Source organism: Babylonia areolata, chromosome 20 (genome assembly GCF_041734735.1).
Source record: "Babylonia areolata isolate BAREFJ2019XMU chromosome 20, ASM4173473v1, whole genome shotgun sequence".
Classification (NCBI taxonomy): domain Eukaryota; kingdom Metazoa; phylum Mollusca; class Gastropoda; order Neogastropoda; family Buccinidae; genus Babylonia; species Babylonia areolata.
In genome coordinates, this window is record NC_134895.1 from 39,126,358 (window position 1) to 39,145,464 (window position 19,107).

The 19,107-nt window shown below is 43.0% G+C and overlaps 2 protein-coding genes across 2 annotated transcripts in view; both read left to right on the forward strand.

The window, feature by feature from the left end:
• The window catches only part of LOC143294605 (gastrin/cholecystokinin type B receptor-like), an 81,055-nt gene extending 79,931 nt beyond the window's left edge, over nt 1-1,124 (forward strand). Inside the window, exon 11 of the mRNA XM_076605981.1 lies at nt 717-1,124. Coding sequence (XP_076462096.1) covers nt 717-1,124 — 408 coding nt within the window. The remainder of the gene's footprint in view (nt 1-716) is intronic.
• A 13,141-nt stretch (nt 1,125-14,265) lies between these two features.
• Nucleotides 14,266-18,761, forward strand: LOC143295490 (proteasome assembly chaperone 3-like). The gene is made up of 4 exons (XM_076607214.1): nt 14,266-14,358; nt 15,067-15,168; nt 15,708-15,794; nt 18,483-18,761. The coding sequence occupies exons 1-4, from the start codon at nt 14,308-14,310 to the stop codon at nt 18,681-18,683; spliced, it is 441 nt and encodes a 146-aa protein (XP_076463329.1). The 5' UTR covers nt 14,266-14,307; the 3' UTR covers nt 18,684-18,761.
• Nucleotides 18,762-19,107: the final 346 nt, after the last annotated feature.

Below are 19,107 nucleotides of genomic sequence, written 5' to 3' on the forward strand. Positions count from 1 at the left end.
AGAGAGAGTGGTGGCAGGAGAGAGAGAGAGAGAGAGAGAGAGAGAGAGAGAGAGAGAGAGAAGCATAGATACGGATAAGGATGATCAATTTGATTCATGTATATGTCACTGACCCCTATGAAGGGGAGGGAGAGGGGGGATGAGGTGGAGGGAAAGATATACAGACACAGAGAGATGGGGGAGGGAGAAAACAGGTTTGAAATGGAGTATGTACGCGTGTGTGCTTTGATGCTACGGACGAATAGAGCAGTTAAAGTTTGTCCATTTAATCTCTCTTCTTTTCTTTTTAATTTCTTTTGCAAGATTGATATATATATTTGTACACAAACACTTGCACACGCATAGACTCTCTCTCTCTCTATCACACACACACACACACACACACACACACACACACACACACACACACACACACACACTACAGTCTCCTCTCTCTCTCTTTCTCTCTATCTGTGCTTGACTCGTGTGTGTGTGTGTGTGTGTGTGTGTGTGTGTGTGTGTGTGTGTGTGTGTGTGTGTGTGTGTGTGTGTGTGTGTGCATGTGTGCGTCCACACGCGGGTGTGTGTGTGGGTGTAAGAGTGAAGGAATGTGTGTGCGCATGTGTGTCTGTGTGCACATGTGTGCGCCCGCACGCGCGAGCGCGTTCGTTTACGCGCGCGCGCGCGTGCGTGCGTGCGCGTGTATGTTATGTATATTATGTGTGTGAACACAACAGGTGATCAAGATGCTGGTGGCGGTGATCGCCATCTTCGTGCTGTGCTGGGCCCCCATCCTGGTCTCCAACGTGCTGACGGCCTTCCAGCTGCTGGACCCGCTCAACTACGGGTACCTGAAGCCCATGCGGCAGGCCTTCTACCTCATGGCCTACGCCAACTCCTGCGTCAACCCTTTCATCTACGGCTTCATGTCGCGTCACTTCCGCCAGACCTTTCTGCACGCCATCTGCACGTGCCTCAAAGGGAGGGAGCACGCGCGCTCCATGTTTCTGCAGCGCCAGAACTCCCTGTGCGCGACCCGGTCGTCGCACGTGGGCTACAACAGCGCCGGCAAGGTCAGCTCTGACCTGGAGATGACGGTGCTGACGGAGGCGGCTTGTGGGACCTGTGACAACTATTCCGTGTAGTCGTCACAGGGTGGTAGTGAGAGGGGGTTGGGGGAGGTAGGGGGTGGTTTTTTTGTTGTTGTTTTTTCCCAAATCATTCAATGTTCTCGTGGTATCAGCTAACTAGATGTAGTCAACTATTGGTTATGCGTGAGTGTGTGGAAAATTCAGATAGCAGACTCGTCCCGGCAACAGTCATTTGAATCGTCAGTAAACGATGAACAGACACACAACCACGTCAAACAGACAGACAGACCAGCGCGGCGCAGCGTCACTGAGACTTCGCCTGTGTGCGCCGTGTGGGGAAAGGCTGTTGTCACTCCAGGATTGGCCTGTCCAGCCACACCCGACCTGTATCTATCACACCACCCACAGCACATCTACATAGCCTTCAAAGAATGACGGATATGCCTGTCTGCCAAAAATAAATAAATAAATAAACAAACAAACAAATAAATGAATAAATAGATATCAGGCAATATCTTTTTAGTGTCATATACTGTACGATGTCAAACTGTTTCAGACCAGGCACATCAGTTTTGCTCTGTTGCCTGAAATCCGTGGCTAACACAGTACTAAAACGCCTCGACCAGGTTGTAGAGACTAATTCAACTGCCGTTTTTTTTTTTGTTGTTGTTGTTGTTGTTTTTGTTTGTTTGTTTGTTTTTACAGTTAACTTCTTCTTCTTCTGCGTTCACTCGTATGCACACGAGTGGGCTTTTACGTGTATGACCGTTTTTACCCCGCCATGTAGGCAGCCATACTCCGTTTTCGGGGGTGTGCATGCTGGGTATGTTCTTGTTTCCATAACCCACCGAACGCTGACATGGATTACAGGATCTTTAACGTGCGTATTTGATCTTCTGCTTGCATATACACACGAAGGGGGTTCAGGCACTAGCAGGTCTGCACATATGTTGACCTGGGAGATCGTAAAAATCTCCACCCTTTACCCACCAGGCGCCGTCACCGTGATTCGAACCCGGGACCCTCAGATTGACAGTCCAACGCTTTAACCACTCGGCTATTGCGCCCGTCTTTACAGTTAACAATGCTGTTGACACAACATTGCAAAAAAGCACTGACATGAAAAAGAATATCTTGTTTTAGCTGTTCGTGAGCATAAGATATATTGCTATTGTTTTTGTGTGAGTGGGTGTTTATTTTCTTTGTTTTCAGTTGTAGTTTTTTCTATCTGCAGGCATTTATAAACTTTACGACTGTGTGTTTGTGTGTGTGTGTGTGTGTGTGTGTGTGTGTGTGTGTGTGTGTTTATTCCGAGCGTCTTTTGCGCCTGCGTGCTTGCCTGTGTGTGTGGTGGGCAGGGGGGTGGGTGCGTGTGTTAGTGGAAATACCATTAATTCTTTTCTGTTGAAGACACAAAGTCAGTTTGCCCTTGATTTATTATTTTGATTGTTTGATTTGATTATGTTTGCGCAAAAGCGAACGTCGGGTCGTATCTGAATTTGACGGGGAAAAAAAAAGATATCAGGCATAAGATTTAGTGAATTCGCCGTTGATTGATGGTAATTAATGTTTTATTATAGGTAATTCAGAGAGTGTGAGAGTGGGTGTGTTATTAAGAACGTAAACGGGTATTGACCATGGGAAGTCGAAGTTGTTGGATAATTCCATGATGTATTTACGCAGAAGGGATGTTTGACATGCCCACGCGCAGACAGGCCACATTTTTTAAAGCACTTCTGTGCATTAGCATCACCTATCGTATATTATATTGCGTCATACTTCGAAAACGACACGTGCGTTCGACATCACACAACTGGCTTCTTAGACTGTTGTGGGTGACAACTGTTCATCAGTTTCAGTAATGCAGCGAAGGTTTCAACTATTCTGAGAACTAAATTTTTACATAGAGAAGGTGAAAATCGTGAAAAATGGGATTGAAGTATATACTTACTTATTGTTGAAAAATCAAATGGAAATTTCTGACATGGAACAAACACATGGCGTGAATTCCTGCTCTTGGCATCGAAGTACGACTAATGCTGTTAACAGGGTGGCTGGAACAATGGGGTGCCCATGTTTCCAACATGCTCACATTACTTGCACTTCCCCAAACCGTCTTTTTTTTATCATTTGCGTCGCAGATGTGAGTCTCTCCATTTTGAAACGCTTTATGCCCGTATCAAACTGCAGCGTCTGAATTTTTACAGAGTTGATATCACGCGAAATGAAGGATTTGACTTAACCACCAAAAATATAATTATGTGAAACTGTTTCCCTTGATTCATGAACTAACTTTTATATCACACCTTTCTGCGACAAGATTCTGATTTCTTTAGTCATGCAGTTGTACCGATCTTTCTAAATGTATGGCTAATTGTTATGGTAACTTACATAATATTGCTCGCTGGAGTAGTGTCTGGATTTTTTTTTTTTTTTTAAGGATGGGGCAGGGGGATGCTCAGCGCTTTTGAAACGTTATATAGCGCTATTGACACACAGCGCTATTACAATAAAACTTAAAACAGTAGTGCTATCGACACGCAGTGCTATTGAACGTAGTGATAACGACACTTTGCGCTATTGCCACGTAGCGCTTACAATCACGTTGAAAAAAAAAACACAAACAACTATTAAACACACACACACACACACACACACACACACACACACACACACACACACACACACAAACCATGTAACTGATAAACAAGTAACAGGGAAGACTTTGTGATGTTTCTCGGTTGATGTCATTCGCCGATATTATTGTCGTAAAACTTACTACTGTCTCTTCTAACACAAAGCTTTCAAATTCCAAGAAACCGCTACTTCGAGAGAATGTTGATTGTTCTACGTTCTGACACTGAGTGCAGTTTAGCGATGGTTTTGTTTTTTTTCTGGGTCTTTTTCATTTTATTATAATGTTTACATCGGCTGTGATGTTTAAATAATGTTATATGTTCGTATAGCCCTATCGTGAGGGACCCAGACATACACCGTGCATCAATAAACCATCTTGAAGCATGCGTTTATTTGTCTCTGTCTGTCCACCTCTTACTTAACCACATACGCGCGCTACTTAAAAGTTCTGGTTATTTTTATGTTTATGATGATGTGCATAAACAATGCGTGTCTATACCCTGTTTATGTATATGCTGACGTTGTATAAACAAGGCGTGTCAGAGAATTGTCTGACCCTGTTTATATGTTACTAATGTGGTGTTTGTCTTTGATTTTACGTCTTTCCACTGCAAGTGACATCAAAAGTGTGAGTGTGTGTGTATGTGTGTACGCGTGCGTGTGTGTGTATATGCGTGTGTGTGTGTGTGTGTGTGTGCGCGCGCACGCGCGTGCGTATGTCTGCTTCTGTGTGTGAGCGTGCATGCGGATGTGTGTGTGTGTGTGTGTGTGCGTGTGCGTGCGCATGTTTGAGCGTGCGCGCGTGTGTGTGAGCGCGTATGAATGTATCTGTAGAAGCGTGTGTGCGTTCGTGGATGTAATCAGGAATCGAGGCCCCGTTATTGTTCTTGGGGAACTTTACTCCAATTTTCCTCCAGGTGTGAATGGTCGGCGAAGGTTAATTTAAAACGGCGGAAGGGGGAGGATTAGGCCCCGCCCTCCTATTGCCAAGCCCCAGACACAGTGGATATGAATTCATTGCCCCGATAGCTGTAACAGACTATGGATAGCTGTAACAGACTATAGGACCTCTTACTAGAAATGGATAAAGAACAGTTGCTACGAAGAGATTACGATATATTAGGCCCTACTGCGATTTAGATGAGGAGATGAAAAAAAAAAGAAAAAAAGAAAAAAAAGAATAGAAACAACTGTTCGGTGACACAGATAATGGATATGAATTCGTATCTGACTGGTTCTTACTGTCACCAAATAGGTGCACTATAGCTTGATACACTTGGACTGTTAACTATGAAGATCTGCTGACATCAGTCGAGAGAAGGAGGAAACTTTGTTGGTATGATGGCCACGTACGTAACAAGGAGATCCCAGTGCCGTTTGCTAAAAACAAAAGACTCACTAGATCTGGTTTATTGTCTGGCCTTAAAACCCACCTCTTTTCCAAAAATAGCCTCCCTTGCCTGCCTGCCTCTTTCTCTGTCTTTAGTTTCGACAGTTTTAGAGTTATGCATGCGTGTGAATGACAGGTGCGAAATCGTTTTGATTTGTCTCTGCACAAGATTCAGCGCTATATAAATACCATTATTATTATTGTTATTATTATTATCATTATTATTGTCAACGCACACACTGGCAGGGAGCGGCAACGATAGAAATTCACTGTTCGTTATGTGCAGACATTGAAATGCAATTAATGCGCTACAGCTACGTAGGTCACGAGTAAGTTAAGAAAGTGTCACATTAAAATGTAATCGCGCTTCACACGCACGCTCGCGAACACACACACACACACACACACACACACACACACACACACACACACACAACACACGTACGTTATTCTCCTCCTCTTTTCTCTAACTCCAAACTTCATCCATACCTCCGCTCCTACCATCTCTCAGAGCTTTCTTTCCGTACTCCCATGCCCCCCTCCCTCCCCTTCACACACTTCCTCTTTGTACAGTTCCCATCCTTTCTTTTTTCTTTTTTTTTTCAGATAATACTCGTTGAGTGCTCTCCTCCCAATGAGGAAGCTCAAAGCGCTTTACTTACAGTAAACGTTACTACACGCATGACATTACTTCCAAAGAAAGAAATGAATATATTAATGATAATAATAATAATAATAATAATAATAATAATAACTCGAGACAACACTTACAAAAGAAATAATAATGAGAATGATAACAATAACAACAATAACAGCAACAACAACGATTTAACACACACACGGGCGCGCGCGCGCGCGCGCACACACACACACACACAAGAACATAAAACATATTCATAGACTACATATAGCAATATCATAAACACACACACACACACACACACACACACAGAACAGCAGCAGCAACCCAACTTCCCTCACACACGCAAAAGCATTAAAATCCCTCACACACGCAAAAGCATTAAGATTATAATTATAAGTCATTTTCATATTATGATCACGGTAAGCACTCCCAGACTACATTCCACCCCCATCCACACAAAGACAACTCATTGCTACTCCGGTTAGAAATGAAGAAGGAAAAAAGATTGTGGAATAAATGACAAATGAATGAATGAATAAGTATTACACAGCTGTACAGATGGATAAAAAGAGTATAATCAATAGTCAATGAATGGATACACGAATGGATAAACAAACATGATAATATATACATTTCTTTTTTAAATCCACAAACAAATGAGCAGTACATTGAATGTGTGTGACCGATCACAAAGCAAACAGTACTATAATGAAATACTGTATTGCATGGAAAGAATCGTCACAGTTTTTTTTAAAAACAGGCTACCATTGCAGCGTTCACACACCCACACCCACACACACTCTTGAACTGTGGTAAACTGATAAAACGATAGATAAACAGTCACTCTAAAAACAGGTTTAAAAAAAATCATTTTATATAAAGATCAATGATAAAATTTTAACAAAAAAACAAAAACAACAACAAAAAACAAAAAAACAAAACAAAAACAAACAAAAAAAGAAAAAAAAAAGAAAAAAAGAAGCAGATTCCTGACCTTTGCAAAAACCCAACACCGGTTCATGCATAAGTGGAATCTCAGATCCCTTGCTTGATGAGGTGAACGTTCTGTCCATTAAGTGCCACCCTGCTTCCTTTTTCCACACCTTAAAAAAAAAAGAAGCATTTTTCTCACTCCTCTTTCCCAACCCCTTGCCAACTGCCCCGCCCCCCCCCCCCCCCCCCTTCACCCTTTCCACGTGTTCAATGGACAACATCCTGTCAACAGTCCACCTCCACGCGTTCAATGGACAACATCCTGTCAACAGTCCACCTCCACGCGTTCAATGGACAACATCCTGTCAACTGTCCACCTCACCGTGTTCAATGGACAACATCCTGTCAACTGTCCACCTCACCGTGTTCAATGGACAACATCCTGTCAACTTTCCACCTCACCGTGTTCAATGGACAACATCCTGTCAACTTTCCACCTCACCGTGTTCAATGGACAACATCCTGTCAACAGTCCACCTCCACGCGTTCAATGGACAACATCCTGTCAACAGTCCACCTCCACGCGTTCAATGGACAACATCCTGTCAACTGTCCACCTCACCGTGTTCAATGGACAACATCCTGTCAACTGTCCACCTCACCGTGTTCAATGGACAACATCCTGTCAACTGTCCACCTCCACGTGTTCAATGGACAACATCCTGTCAACTGTCCACCTCACCGTGTTCAATGGACAACATCCTGTCAACTGTCCACCTCACCGTGTTCAATGGACAACATCCTGTCAACAGTCCACCTCCACGTGTTCAATGGACAACATCCTGTCAACTGTCCACCTCGCCGTGTTCAATGGACAACATCCTGTCAACTGTCCACCTCACCGTGTTCAATGGACAACATCCTGTCAACTGTCTACCTCACCGTGTTCAATGGACAACATCCTGTCAACTGTCCACCTCACCGAGTTCAATGGACAACATCCTGTCAACTGTCCACCTCACCGTGTTCAATGGACAACATCCTGTCAACTGTCCACCTCCACGTGTTCAATGGACAACATCCTGTCAACTGTCCACCTCACCAAGTTCAATGGACAACAACCTGTCAACTGACCACCTCCACGTATTCAATGGACAACATCCTGTCAACTGTCCACCTCACCGAGTTCAATGGACAACAACCTGTCAACTGACCACCTCCACGTACGTGTTGGACAGCAACCTGTCAACTGTCCACCTCACCGTGTTCAGTGGACAACGACCTGTCAACTGTCCACCTCCACGTGTTCAGTGGACAACAACTCTTGACGTATCCATTGGACAACAACCTGTCAACTGTCCACCTCCACGTGTTCAGTGGACAACAACCTGTCAGCTGTCCACCTCCACCTTGAAACTGTCCCCACTGAACTTCACACTGTAACTTCCACGTATTCAATGGACCTGAACCTTTGCAAAGCTTCTTCCTTCAGACACATCAACACAGATTTCTGGGATTGGTGCTTCAGGATTGCAGGTCACGTGCTTCGCTCACTTGCATGGTTTCGCTGACACGTGCACAGAGCCCTTCTTCCACCTGATCAGCTTACGAAATCTGTGCACGTCTTTGGCCACGGCGCTCCTGAAGTTTGGGTGGAGGAAAGCGAACGCCAAGGCATTGGCGGTGGCACTGAGATACTCGATCCAAACAGCTATCTTTCTAATGGTACTGCAAGGACTGGTGAGGCGGAACACTTCATAGTCATTGCAAATCGACTGCTCCACACAGATTCCTTCCAGTATTCTGACGAAGATATAAGGCAACCAGCTCATTGATATTATCACCAACAGTGCGATGAACAGCATCCGACGTTTCTGCATCCTGGAATATTTGCTGTGCCTTCTTTTAAACTGCACCACCTTTGACGTGCAATCGGCGACAGTGGCCATCGGAATATGATGCGCCGACGCTCCTGTCTTTACATGAAGCAAAGTGGTGGAGTCTACAATTCTGTCTCTGTTTGTTTTGTTTTTTAGTGAACTGCTCATCTGTGCCCAAGACGCCAGTTTTGAGACAGGAGTGTCATTTGCTTCCCATGGTAAATGTTCTCTTGCTTCAATTTTGTTTTGATGTTCTGTTCGAGTGACTGAAGGCTTCGCATCGGTATCATCTGCAAGAATCCCTTTCAATACCCTGACATTTATTTCAGGTGGTGTTTTTTTACTCACTCCCTGTCTCCCATTTTCCGTGATGTGTCTCCCTTGTGATTGTTCCTGAATGTAACCAGTGTCAGACAGTCTTTCCCGTATTACCTTCTTTTCTGTCTTTTCTGATTCCATGTCTTCTTTTGGCCTCATCTTAGGAAAGCATATTGAAACTGTGGCGGATGTGTCTTGGTCTTTCCCAGAAGAAGTTGACGTGTCCTCTTTATATTTCGACTGAACAGTTCGTGGACGGTCTTGTCTCTCAACAGTAATCCATGGCGAAAGAGACCGGCTCCCAACACGATGCTGTGACTGGATACGTTCTTCAACAGAAATCGAAGACTCTCTGTTCGTGCTGAAACCCACCACCATGCATTTCAGCTCATTACACACTGTCTTTATCTTCTCTTTAGGTGGTTCTGAACACCCAATAGCTGACGAAGTTATCTTTCGCAGTTTAGATAAAATCTTCAAAGTGTAGAATGAAAAAACCAACACCGGTACAAGCAGGGCTATCGACTCGTAAATGATCATGTGTGGGTTGTCATCATCGTGGAAACAGGAGTAGCAAAATCCGTACGCACTTGTGAAATAACTCTTCTGTCCTTCCTTGTCGTGGTTCGCGAAGATGGGAACTGAAAACAGCACGAACACAATCAGCCACGGTGTCAGGATCATTATGCACAAATTGACAAAGTTTTTCCTGTTGATGTACGCTACAGGATAAGCCAGCATCCAGTAGCGCTCCAAAATCACGCCCATCATGCCAAACAGAGACACAGATTCACACTGATACATCATGAACAGCTCCAATAAACACATCGATTTGCTGATTTTCCGCCTCTCCCGAGGAATCGTGCCGATTATTGCTTCTGTAGCAGCTATTGTCCCAGTGATCATGGCGGCTACAGCACAATTGATAATCAAATATGCACTGAAATTTCTCAGTGCAGGATGATTCAGTGGGAGGAAAATAATCCACAGGTTCATGACGACTGTAAAACAGAAGACACATGATAAGATGACTGACTCCACATAACCCATTTGATTGTCCATGTGCCCAGTTGTCCGATTGAAACAGAAAAGCCTCAGATCGAAATGTAGGTCTTCTGATCCATTTTGGCCGGAAAATGTCTTATTGGGTTCCAGGTGCATTTCACGTCTAAACCGTTTCTGGAGTGTCACATGTTTCAGGAAAATGACTCCAATGGAATAAGTGATTCACAACTGGTCTGTCAACCGTGCGGTGCCCGGTTCAGCTCTGGTACCAAGGGGAGGAAAATGTATTTTGACGTCATCGGCGGACGATGACACGCCTTCGAAGACTCGTCACATAACCTTGCGTCATATCAGTTTTAGACCTTGTTGAAAAGATTTTTTTTTTCCTTGAACTGGAATCAGACGTTTTAGGCCTGTGAAGGCCTGTTCGTCGTTCAACTGGATACAGTATACCAGCATGGCCTAATGATAGCATACTGGATCATAAATGCTTGGAGAGTTGGCCCAATGAGCGTCTAACCTAGTCCTGAAAGATAACATGGTTGGGGCAGTCACAACACTGTCTGGCAAACCGTTCCATTTATTAACGACTCGCTCTGTAAAGAAGGAACTGCGCACTTCCAGTCTGCAATGTGATTTATTTAACATTCAACTTGACATTCATAAAAAAAAAAAAAATGTTCTGTTTTTTTTCTCCCCCAATGAAGAAATTAACAAAATTTTAACAACTTCATCCAATGAAAATCAACTATACATACAAAACAACACAGGGTCCATCACTTGAATCCAAAATCAACCAAAACCCCGGAATGTTAAAACAAGAAATACCAAATGATGCAAACGCATCCGTCACATATGTGAAGGTCATAATGGTGTGCTCTTTTTTTTCTCTTTTTTTTCAGTTTTACCCTCGCTACAGTATATCAAAATTAAGGAAGCTCATCCCACTAGTTTACAGGTTTTAATTAACCGCTTTTAGTACAAAATATAGCAAAAACGTTACATGCTTCTGTGGAGGACTGCTCTAATATGAATGTACTCTTTAAATGTGAAGGGCCTAAAGCCCTTTTTATCTGCATTTTCGGAAGAAAAAAAAAGCGTTTAAAGACGTTGTTGATAATTTTGTATCGCTGTTCAAAATTTCTGCTTGGCTATCCAGACTGACATTTGATTTTATCAAGTTTACAGTTAACTTTGTTCTGGGTTCTCCCTTCACTTGTACATCAATCTTTTTTTTTTATCGTCTAAAATCACAATATGTGGATAGATATTGAACTGAAGAACACACACACACACACACACACACACACACACACACACACACACACACACACACACACACACACACACACACACATTCAGTCACACACACACACACACACACACACACACACACACACACACACACACACACACACACACACACACACACACACACAAACACAGTTGTTGTTGTTTTTTTATCTGAATTGACAACGAAAATTAATTCTGAACGTAATTCACACACAGACACACGCAAAGACAAAATAGAAGAACAAGAAGAAGAAAGAAAGAAAGAAAGGAAGGAAGGAACACTCATATGCACTTTCTTTTTCGGAATGTAGCTGAGTGTAGCAGACAAAGACGAAGAATGAAAGAAAGAAAGAAAGGAAGAAAGAAAGAAAGAAACAGTCACATGCACTTTCTTTTTCGGAATGTAGCTGAGTGTAGCAGACAAAGACGAAGAATGAAAGAAAGAAAGAAACACTCACATGCACTTTCTTTTTCGGAATGTAGCTGAGTGGCGCAGACGAAGAAGAAAGAAAGAAACATGCACTCTCTTTTTCGGAATGTGGCTGAGTGTAGCAGACAAAGAAGAAAGAAAGAAAGAAAGAAACACTTACATGCACTTTCTTTTTCGGAATGTAGCTGAGTGTAGCAGACAAAGAAGAAAGAAAGAAAGTAACACTCACATGCACTTTCTTTTTCGAATTGTAGCTGAGTGTAGCAGACGGAGAAGAGAGAATGAATGAATGAAAGAAAGAATGAATGAAAGAAAGGAACACTTACATGCACTTTTTTTTTCGGAATGTAGCTGAGTGTCGCAGACGAAGAAGAAAGAAAGAAACACTCACATGCACTTTCTTTTTCGGAATGTAGCTGAGTGTAGCAGACGAAGAAGAGAGAAAGAAAGAAACACTCGCATGTACTTTCTTTTTCGGAATGTAGCTAAGTGTAGCAGCCCACTCCGGTGGATGGTACGTTTCGATCTTTCCCAACATGGTGCTGTGAAGAGAATAACATCAGTCCTCCATGCACGTAGATAGAGCCACACACACTGTGACTGTGCATAATCAAGCCCTGTCCGAGTCTTGGACCAGACCACCCTCCTGACAGACAAGAAAAACATCCTTGCCCGCTGGGCAGAGCACTTCAACACCCTCCTCAACAGGGACTCGTCCGTATCTGAAGAGGTAATTGCAGCCCTCCCACAGCTACCAGTCAATGACTCACTAGCTGCCCCTCCCACCAAGGCCGAGACCTGGAAGGCCCTGAAGCTAACAACGTTAGGAAAAGCACTAGGAGCGGATGGAATCCAGGCCGACATCTACAAGTATAGAGGCGAGGTGCTGACAGACAAGCTGACCGCCCTGTTCCAGTCTATCTGGGAGAGAGGGGAGGTCCCCCAGGATTACAAGGATGCTTCAATTGTCCACATTTACAAACGGAAGGGGGACAAAACATCCTGTGATAACCACCGTGGAATCTCTTTCCTCTGCATCACCTGCAAGATCTTTGCCTGCATCATACTGAACAGACTGGTTGACCATGTCTCTAGCACAGTCATCCATGAAGCACAGTGCGGCTTCCGCTTAGGCAGGGGAACATATGACATGGTGTTTGCCATACGGCAGATGCAAGAGAAGTGCCATGATCAGAACAAGGAGCTCCACATGGTCTTTGTAGACCTGACTAAGGCCTTCAACACGGTGAATCGCCGTGGTCTGTAAAGTTCGGCTGCCCAGAGAGCCTAATCCAGCTGATTGCGTCATTCCACGATGTCATGCAGGCGAGAGTACAGGAAAATACTGACATGTCAGATCCGTTCCCTGTGGTAAATGGAGTGAAGCAGGGCTGCGTCCTGGCATCCACACTGTTCTCCATTCTCTTCTCTGCCAATCTGATTGACGCCTTCCAAGACTGTGACCGGGGCATCTACATTCAGTTTCACACAGATGGCAAACTTCGCAACTTGCATAACAACAACAACGACAATAATAATAATAATAATCATAATAATACCAAACTCCTTGCTCTCTTTAACAACAGTTGGAAGACGGGGTATATTCCACAGAGCTGGCGAGAAGCTGACATGATGCCCATCCACAAGAAGGGCAAAGATAGAGCCAGGGCTGATAGTTATCGCCCCATCAGCCTCACCAGCTGCGTGGGCAAGCTCGTAGAGCGTATGATCAACTCGCGCCTAGTTTGGCACCTGGAGAAAAACAACATCATCACTCCAGAGCAGGCAGGCTTCCGCCAAAATCACTCCTCTGAGGGCCAAGTGACCTACATAGCCCAGAAGATCGAGGATGGCTTCCAGAACAAACAGCATACACTGACGGTGTGGATAGACATGGAAAAGGCATACGACAAAGTCTGGAAGGATGGCCTCTGGAGGAAGAGTCGATTTTTTATTAGATACAGGAAATAAAAGATGGGAGGTGTGGCATGCAAATGTAAATAAATGCAAATATTTACACTAAGAATTTACAACACTACCAGTTCCTAAAAAATGGCATCAAAGAGAAAACTGGTATGTATGTGTTAATCCTTTGGCCAGTTGTTAGATACAATGAACTTACAGGTTTCCATAAAACAAATACATATTCTAACCTGGTGAAAGTAAAGACATATCCATTTGGGGTAAACAGGCCAGCTGATTGTACCAGACTGGTGTGTCTGAATGTCTGGAAGTCTTGAGAAGACTTATCAATGCATGTCACTTGTAATGATGAATGAGTGAGTACTGTATGCACACATGCATGCATGCTACACCATAAGATGAAATCATTCTTTACTTGCAGTTAATCATCAATGCAACTGTGATGAAACACACATGAATCAGTCTTGATGATGATTATCTTTAATCAAATTACATGCTCAACTCCAACACTCTCCTCCCCACATAATGTATTAAAATGTCATGTGATAGAAAAGCCAGAAAAAGATCAAATTCATTGGAACAGCAATGGCCATTTGCTCAAGTCTGAAATCTGTTTTTAGAAGGCGCGCGCGCGCAAAAACACACACTGTGGAAAGGCAGTTCACTGTGGTAAGGGAGTACAATGGCTGCCGCGCGCGCCACACGCTCGACTCCGACGAGGAAGGTGCGGTCCATTTTCATGCATTGTGGTTTGGGTGTCATTCACTGTTACTTCCCTTGTTAAGATGGCAGCTCCCACGCCGAGGAACGCAGGTTTTCCTGTCTCATCAGCCCAGGTACTCCTATTCAATCGTCACAAAATTATGAATATTATTTGATATCAGAGAGAATGCATATACAGTGTGTTTTGGTGTACGTGTGTTAGTTTGTGTGCATGGAATAGAATTCTTTACCTTGCTTAATGATTTCATCATTGTTACCGACGCATGCCGTGATTCTCAGAAGCCTTCTGCGTGTAAGAACTACACTATGACTATGGGTTGTAGTTACAGCAGTCTCACAAAAAGTTTACAGGTTCGACATTTATAAGCATTCCGGTACAGAACATTACTAGCCTCTGTGTGTGTGGGGGTGGGGGGGGTGGGGGGGGTCTATTTATGATTTTTATTTGTATGCACCTCTGTCCTGCACCCCGCCCTCCGTAACAGTCTAACACTCTGACTTTCAGTTTTCACATGCCATTTCTCTTCCTTTCTTAACTGAGAGGATGCTCTGTATGAAAGCAACAAAGGAAATGACTGTATGATGTGCACAACTCAGAATTTAATATAAGATCTTCAGTTATCATTTACAATATTTATATATACACAAGCATAATTATTATATACTGTATTTGTATGTACATGCGTGTGTGCATGTGTGTGTGTGTGTTTGTAACTTTCATAAATATATACATACGTAAATTTCATCTATTTGTCTATCCATCCATCTATCTATCAATATCTGTCTGTAGATCTATATATATGTGTGTGTGTAATTTTCAGGCTGCAGTGAGCATCAAAGGAATGCACACTGACATCCACTGCAGCGTCTTCCAAAACCAGCTGTACCTCATTGTCACGCAGTTCTGCAAGCTGGGAACACTTGTGAGAGGACTTTGGGGGGGGGGGGGGGGGGGGGGCACTATTTGTAATGGCATTTGTTTAGTCTATGAACACAGTGTTCTTCAATTTTTGTATGACAGCATGTCTGTTATTCTCTGTGTGCTTGTAGGTGGTAGTGAGTGGGTGGCAGTGGAGGGTTGGGGGGTGTGGGGGGGGGAGAAGGTGTATCAGCGTCGGAGCTGGGGTGTGTAAGTCACATTTTGTCTGTTAATAACTTGGGAGTTTAGTTTGCAGTCTTACCTTGAACATATCCCAGATATAATGTTCTGTGAACTTTCAGGTGGTGGGTGTGTGTGTGTGTGTGTGCGCGTATGTGTGTGTAAGTGTGTGTGTAACTTTTCTAAGTGTGTGTGTATGTGTGTGTGTGTGTGTGGAGTCTGTATGTGTGTGTGTGGAGTCTGTATGTGTGTGTGTGTGTGCTTGTGTGGTTCAGTTGACCAACAAGCTTTTTCTTAGAGAGAGAAGGCACACTTCGCCCCCACCCACCTCCCCTGTTATCTCCCAATTTGTTGTGATCACAGGTGCAGGTGAAGCCCGAAACAGCTGTTAATGAACTGGAGGGGCCCACACCCATGCTTTCCACCAAAGTTCTGTTTGGCAAAGATGAGGTAAGGTCCATAATCTCACTCTCAGAGAATAAAGTACATTTCTTGCATGTGTTTTTCAATACTTTTTCAGGCATGTGCCCTTGTTACTTTACCTCGCCTGACCTTTTGCAGCCTCGTGTTTCATCCCGTTTGTTACGATTATATGCTGATTCATGTGTTCACTGTATCCCACATCATTAAACCCTTTGCCACCAGGAAAATAAGATTGAAGTGAAATCTGTTTGCCAGGGGTTTTTTTCACAAAAAACAAATATATTTTCAAAAAATTCTCTGCTCTTTGTTATTGGAGAAAGACCCATAAAAGTATATATTTTCTTAAGGTAAATGAATAAAGAATACAAAACACATGATATTTTCCCATTTTATATATTTTCAGTGACATGCTGTTTTGAAATCAGTGTTTAGTTTTTTATCACATTTTCAGCTTGTTCGTTACAAACATTAGTCAGGTAATTCGCACTAAAATATCACATTTTCTGGATAAATTGATAATATCTGCACACACAAATTATACTAGAACAACCATAAAAAAAAGAGACAGATACACAATGCATTGTGACTTCTCCAAGTCATAATATGGATGTGGGACCACACCCTTTCAGTCTCCACCCCTCTCCTCTTCACCCCTCTCACACGGCCACTTCATCCAGTTCTCATCAGACCGTGTTGGCTGAGTGCCAAGAAAATTGGTCACACTGTGTCCTGCTAATAATTTGGTCACTTTTTGTCATCTGCAACAGCTGTACAGCCGGCATCACTCATTGATAGTTTGGCCAGTCTCTTGATTGCTCCCTTTATTTTCTATCAAATCATCCTATAAATGTTCATCACTGTCTTCTCCTTCGAATTTAAACTTCTATTCTTTCAGAGCATCAGCTAAAGAAAGCAATCTTGGTTGATTTAGTGCGTCACGACCACATGTCTTGAGCGAGGGAGGAGAGGAGCCAGGCAAACACTGCGGCAGTAACCCAACCAAAACATTCAAATAAAGGACTGACTCATAACATTGATGGGGTTTCTAGCTATGAATAGAATCTAGAAACATTCCCCAAGCTAAAGCTACCAGGATTTTTGTTAGTGAACTCAATGCAAACCGGGGAAAAGTCAGAATATTTTGATGAGTTATCTTGTCATTGTGACAGTGAAGTGTACATGCTTGCGCTGACGAGTTATCTTGTTGTATACTGATATAGGCAGCCTAGGAGTTAAAAGAAATTACAACAAGCACAGGATGCCTTTTCATACCTTGGTCCTGTCACCTGGGATAAACTTCCCAACCAAATTCGTCATGCTGAAACAAAATCTCAGTCCAAACCTGGCCTCAAAACACCTTACAAGTCTGCTTTTCATGGATGTCCAGGTGTTGGCATGTGGTGTAGGATGTGTGTGTGTGTGTGTGTGTGTGTGTGTGTGTGTGTGTGTGTGTGTGCTTTCTCTGTGACACATTCTGTTTGTCTTGTTTGTGAGTCTTGATTATAGAGCCTTGTTGTGTTAATTTTTGTGACCTATTTTTCCCCATATTAATTGTTAGCTGTCTCAGCCCATGGGCAAAGGAGGCAGTGCACATTACAGATACCCATTGTTGTTGTTATTGTACTTCTTCTTCTTCGTACTATTATTATTATTGTCATTATCATCATCATCGTTATTATTACTATCGTTATTATTATTGTTGTTGTTAAGATAACATTTGAAGACTCACTGTCTTGACAGATGAGATGATTGCTATTGTTTACACAACATGTACAGTCTGAAATCAATCACCACACTTTCATTTTTTTTGTTTTGTTTTTTTGTCAGAAGCATGGGTGCATATTTATGGGATATCAGAAGCAGGGGTACATATTTGTAGGATATTTATGGGATATCAGAAGCAGGGATGCATATTTATATGATGTCAAAAGCAGGGGTGCATATTTACAGGATATTTATATTATATCAGAAGCATGGATGCATATTAATGTGATGTCAGAAGCAGGAATGCATATTTATGCGGTGTCAGAAGAAGGGATACATATTTATGGGATATCAGAAGCCCTGTCATGTCGGTCATCCTGAATAGTGAATCCCTCACACATAACCACCACCACCACATCCCTCTTCAAACAAAAAACAAAATTTACTGTTCAAGCTAATTCACACGATTCAGTTAGGAGCGAAGCACCACTGTTATGTTTCTTGATGTTTGGTCATGTTTTGTGCAATTTTCACCACTGTTGTGTTTTTTTATGTGTGGTCATGTTTTGTGCAATTTTCACCACTGTTAATGTGTTTTTTGATGGCCCACCATAACCATGTTTGGTATGTGTGAATGTGCTGGGTGGATGAATGTGCAATACGATATGCCTAATGTCAGTGTTCATTTTTTTTGAAAATTTATAATTATTATTTAGTAATCATCAGTTTGAATGTTTTTAAAGTGAATATGTGAAATGTTTTTTGTTGTTATTGTTGTTGTTTTTGTTTTTTGGGTTTTTATTATTATACAATTATGGTTTCCATGTTGTTTACTTGTCTATGTTCTCATAATGCACCTGATCAAATTTCTCTAATTTGAAATGATAAAGTTATTCTTAGCTTACCTTAGCTTACCTTTGCTTACCTTGTCTTGTCTTGTCTTGTCTTACCTCACCTCACCTCACCTCACCTCACCTCACCTCACCCCATTTGATCTGATCTGATGTGTAGCCACTGATCCACGTGATGGCCCGCCACATCGTTGCTCCCCTCCACACCTCGCAGCCGGTCCTCCTGGCCCTGTCCCTGCAGGACACCAGTCGTGATGCCGTCTTCGGCCTGCTGCCCTCCATCCAGGCCTGTGTGACCAAGGCTCTGGGAGGACAGGCGTCGTCACTTCATGCAGGTGCTGACGAGGTTCTCTGCAGGTGATGGGCGGCCGGCAGGCAGGTGTCAGGTCTGGAGGAAGTGTTCTCGATCTCCAGTCAGTGATTAAAAAAAAACAACCCATGAATATGTATGTAGAATGTTTAGTGACATCGTTGCCTGCTGAAGCTTTGAAAGCAGCCAGTGGTTGAGTTGAAAGCTTGAGAATCAAAAGACTGGACTGCAGTGTGAATAGCTCTGGCAAATGTGTGTGTGTGGTTGAAGTGAAAACAAAAAGTGTAGTCACACCAAGAGTGTGTGTGGCTGAAGTGAAAACAAAAAGTGTACTCACACTGAGAGTGTGTGTGGTTGAAGTGAAAACAAAAGGTGTATTCACACTGAGAGTGTGTGTGGTTGAAGTGAAAACAAAACGTGTACTCACACCAAGAGTGTGTGTGGTTGAAGTGAAAACAAAAGGTGTATTCACACC

Coding starts and splice junctions, on each gene's coding strand:
- LOC143295490 (XM_076607214.1), top strand. CDS start 14,308: ATGGCAGCTCCCACGCCGAGGAACGCAGGTTTTCCTGTCTCATCAGCC. Junction 15,169..15,707: donor TCTGCAAGCTGGGAACACTT/GTGAGAGGACTT, acceptor TTGTGATCACAG/GTGCAGGTGAAGCCCGAAAC. Junction 15,795..18,482: donor TTCTGTTTGGCAAAGATGAG/GTAAGGTCCATA, acceptor TCTGATGTGTAG/CCACTGATCCACGTGATGGC.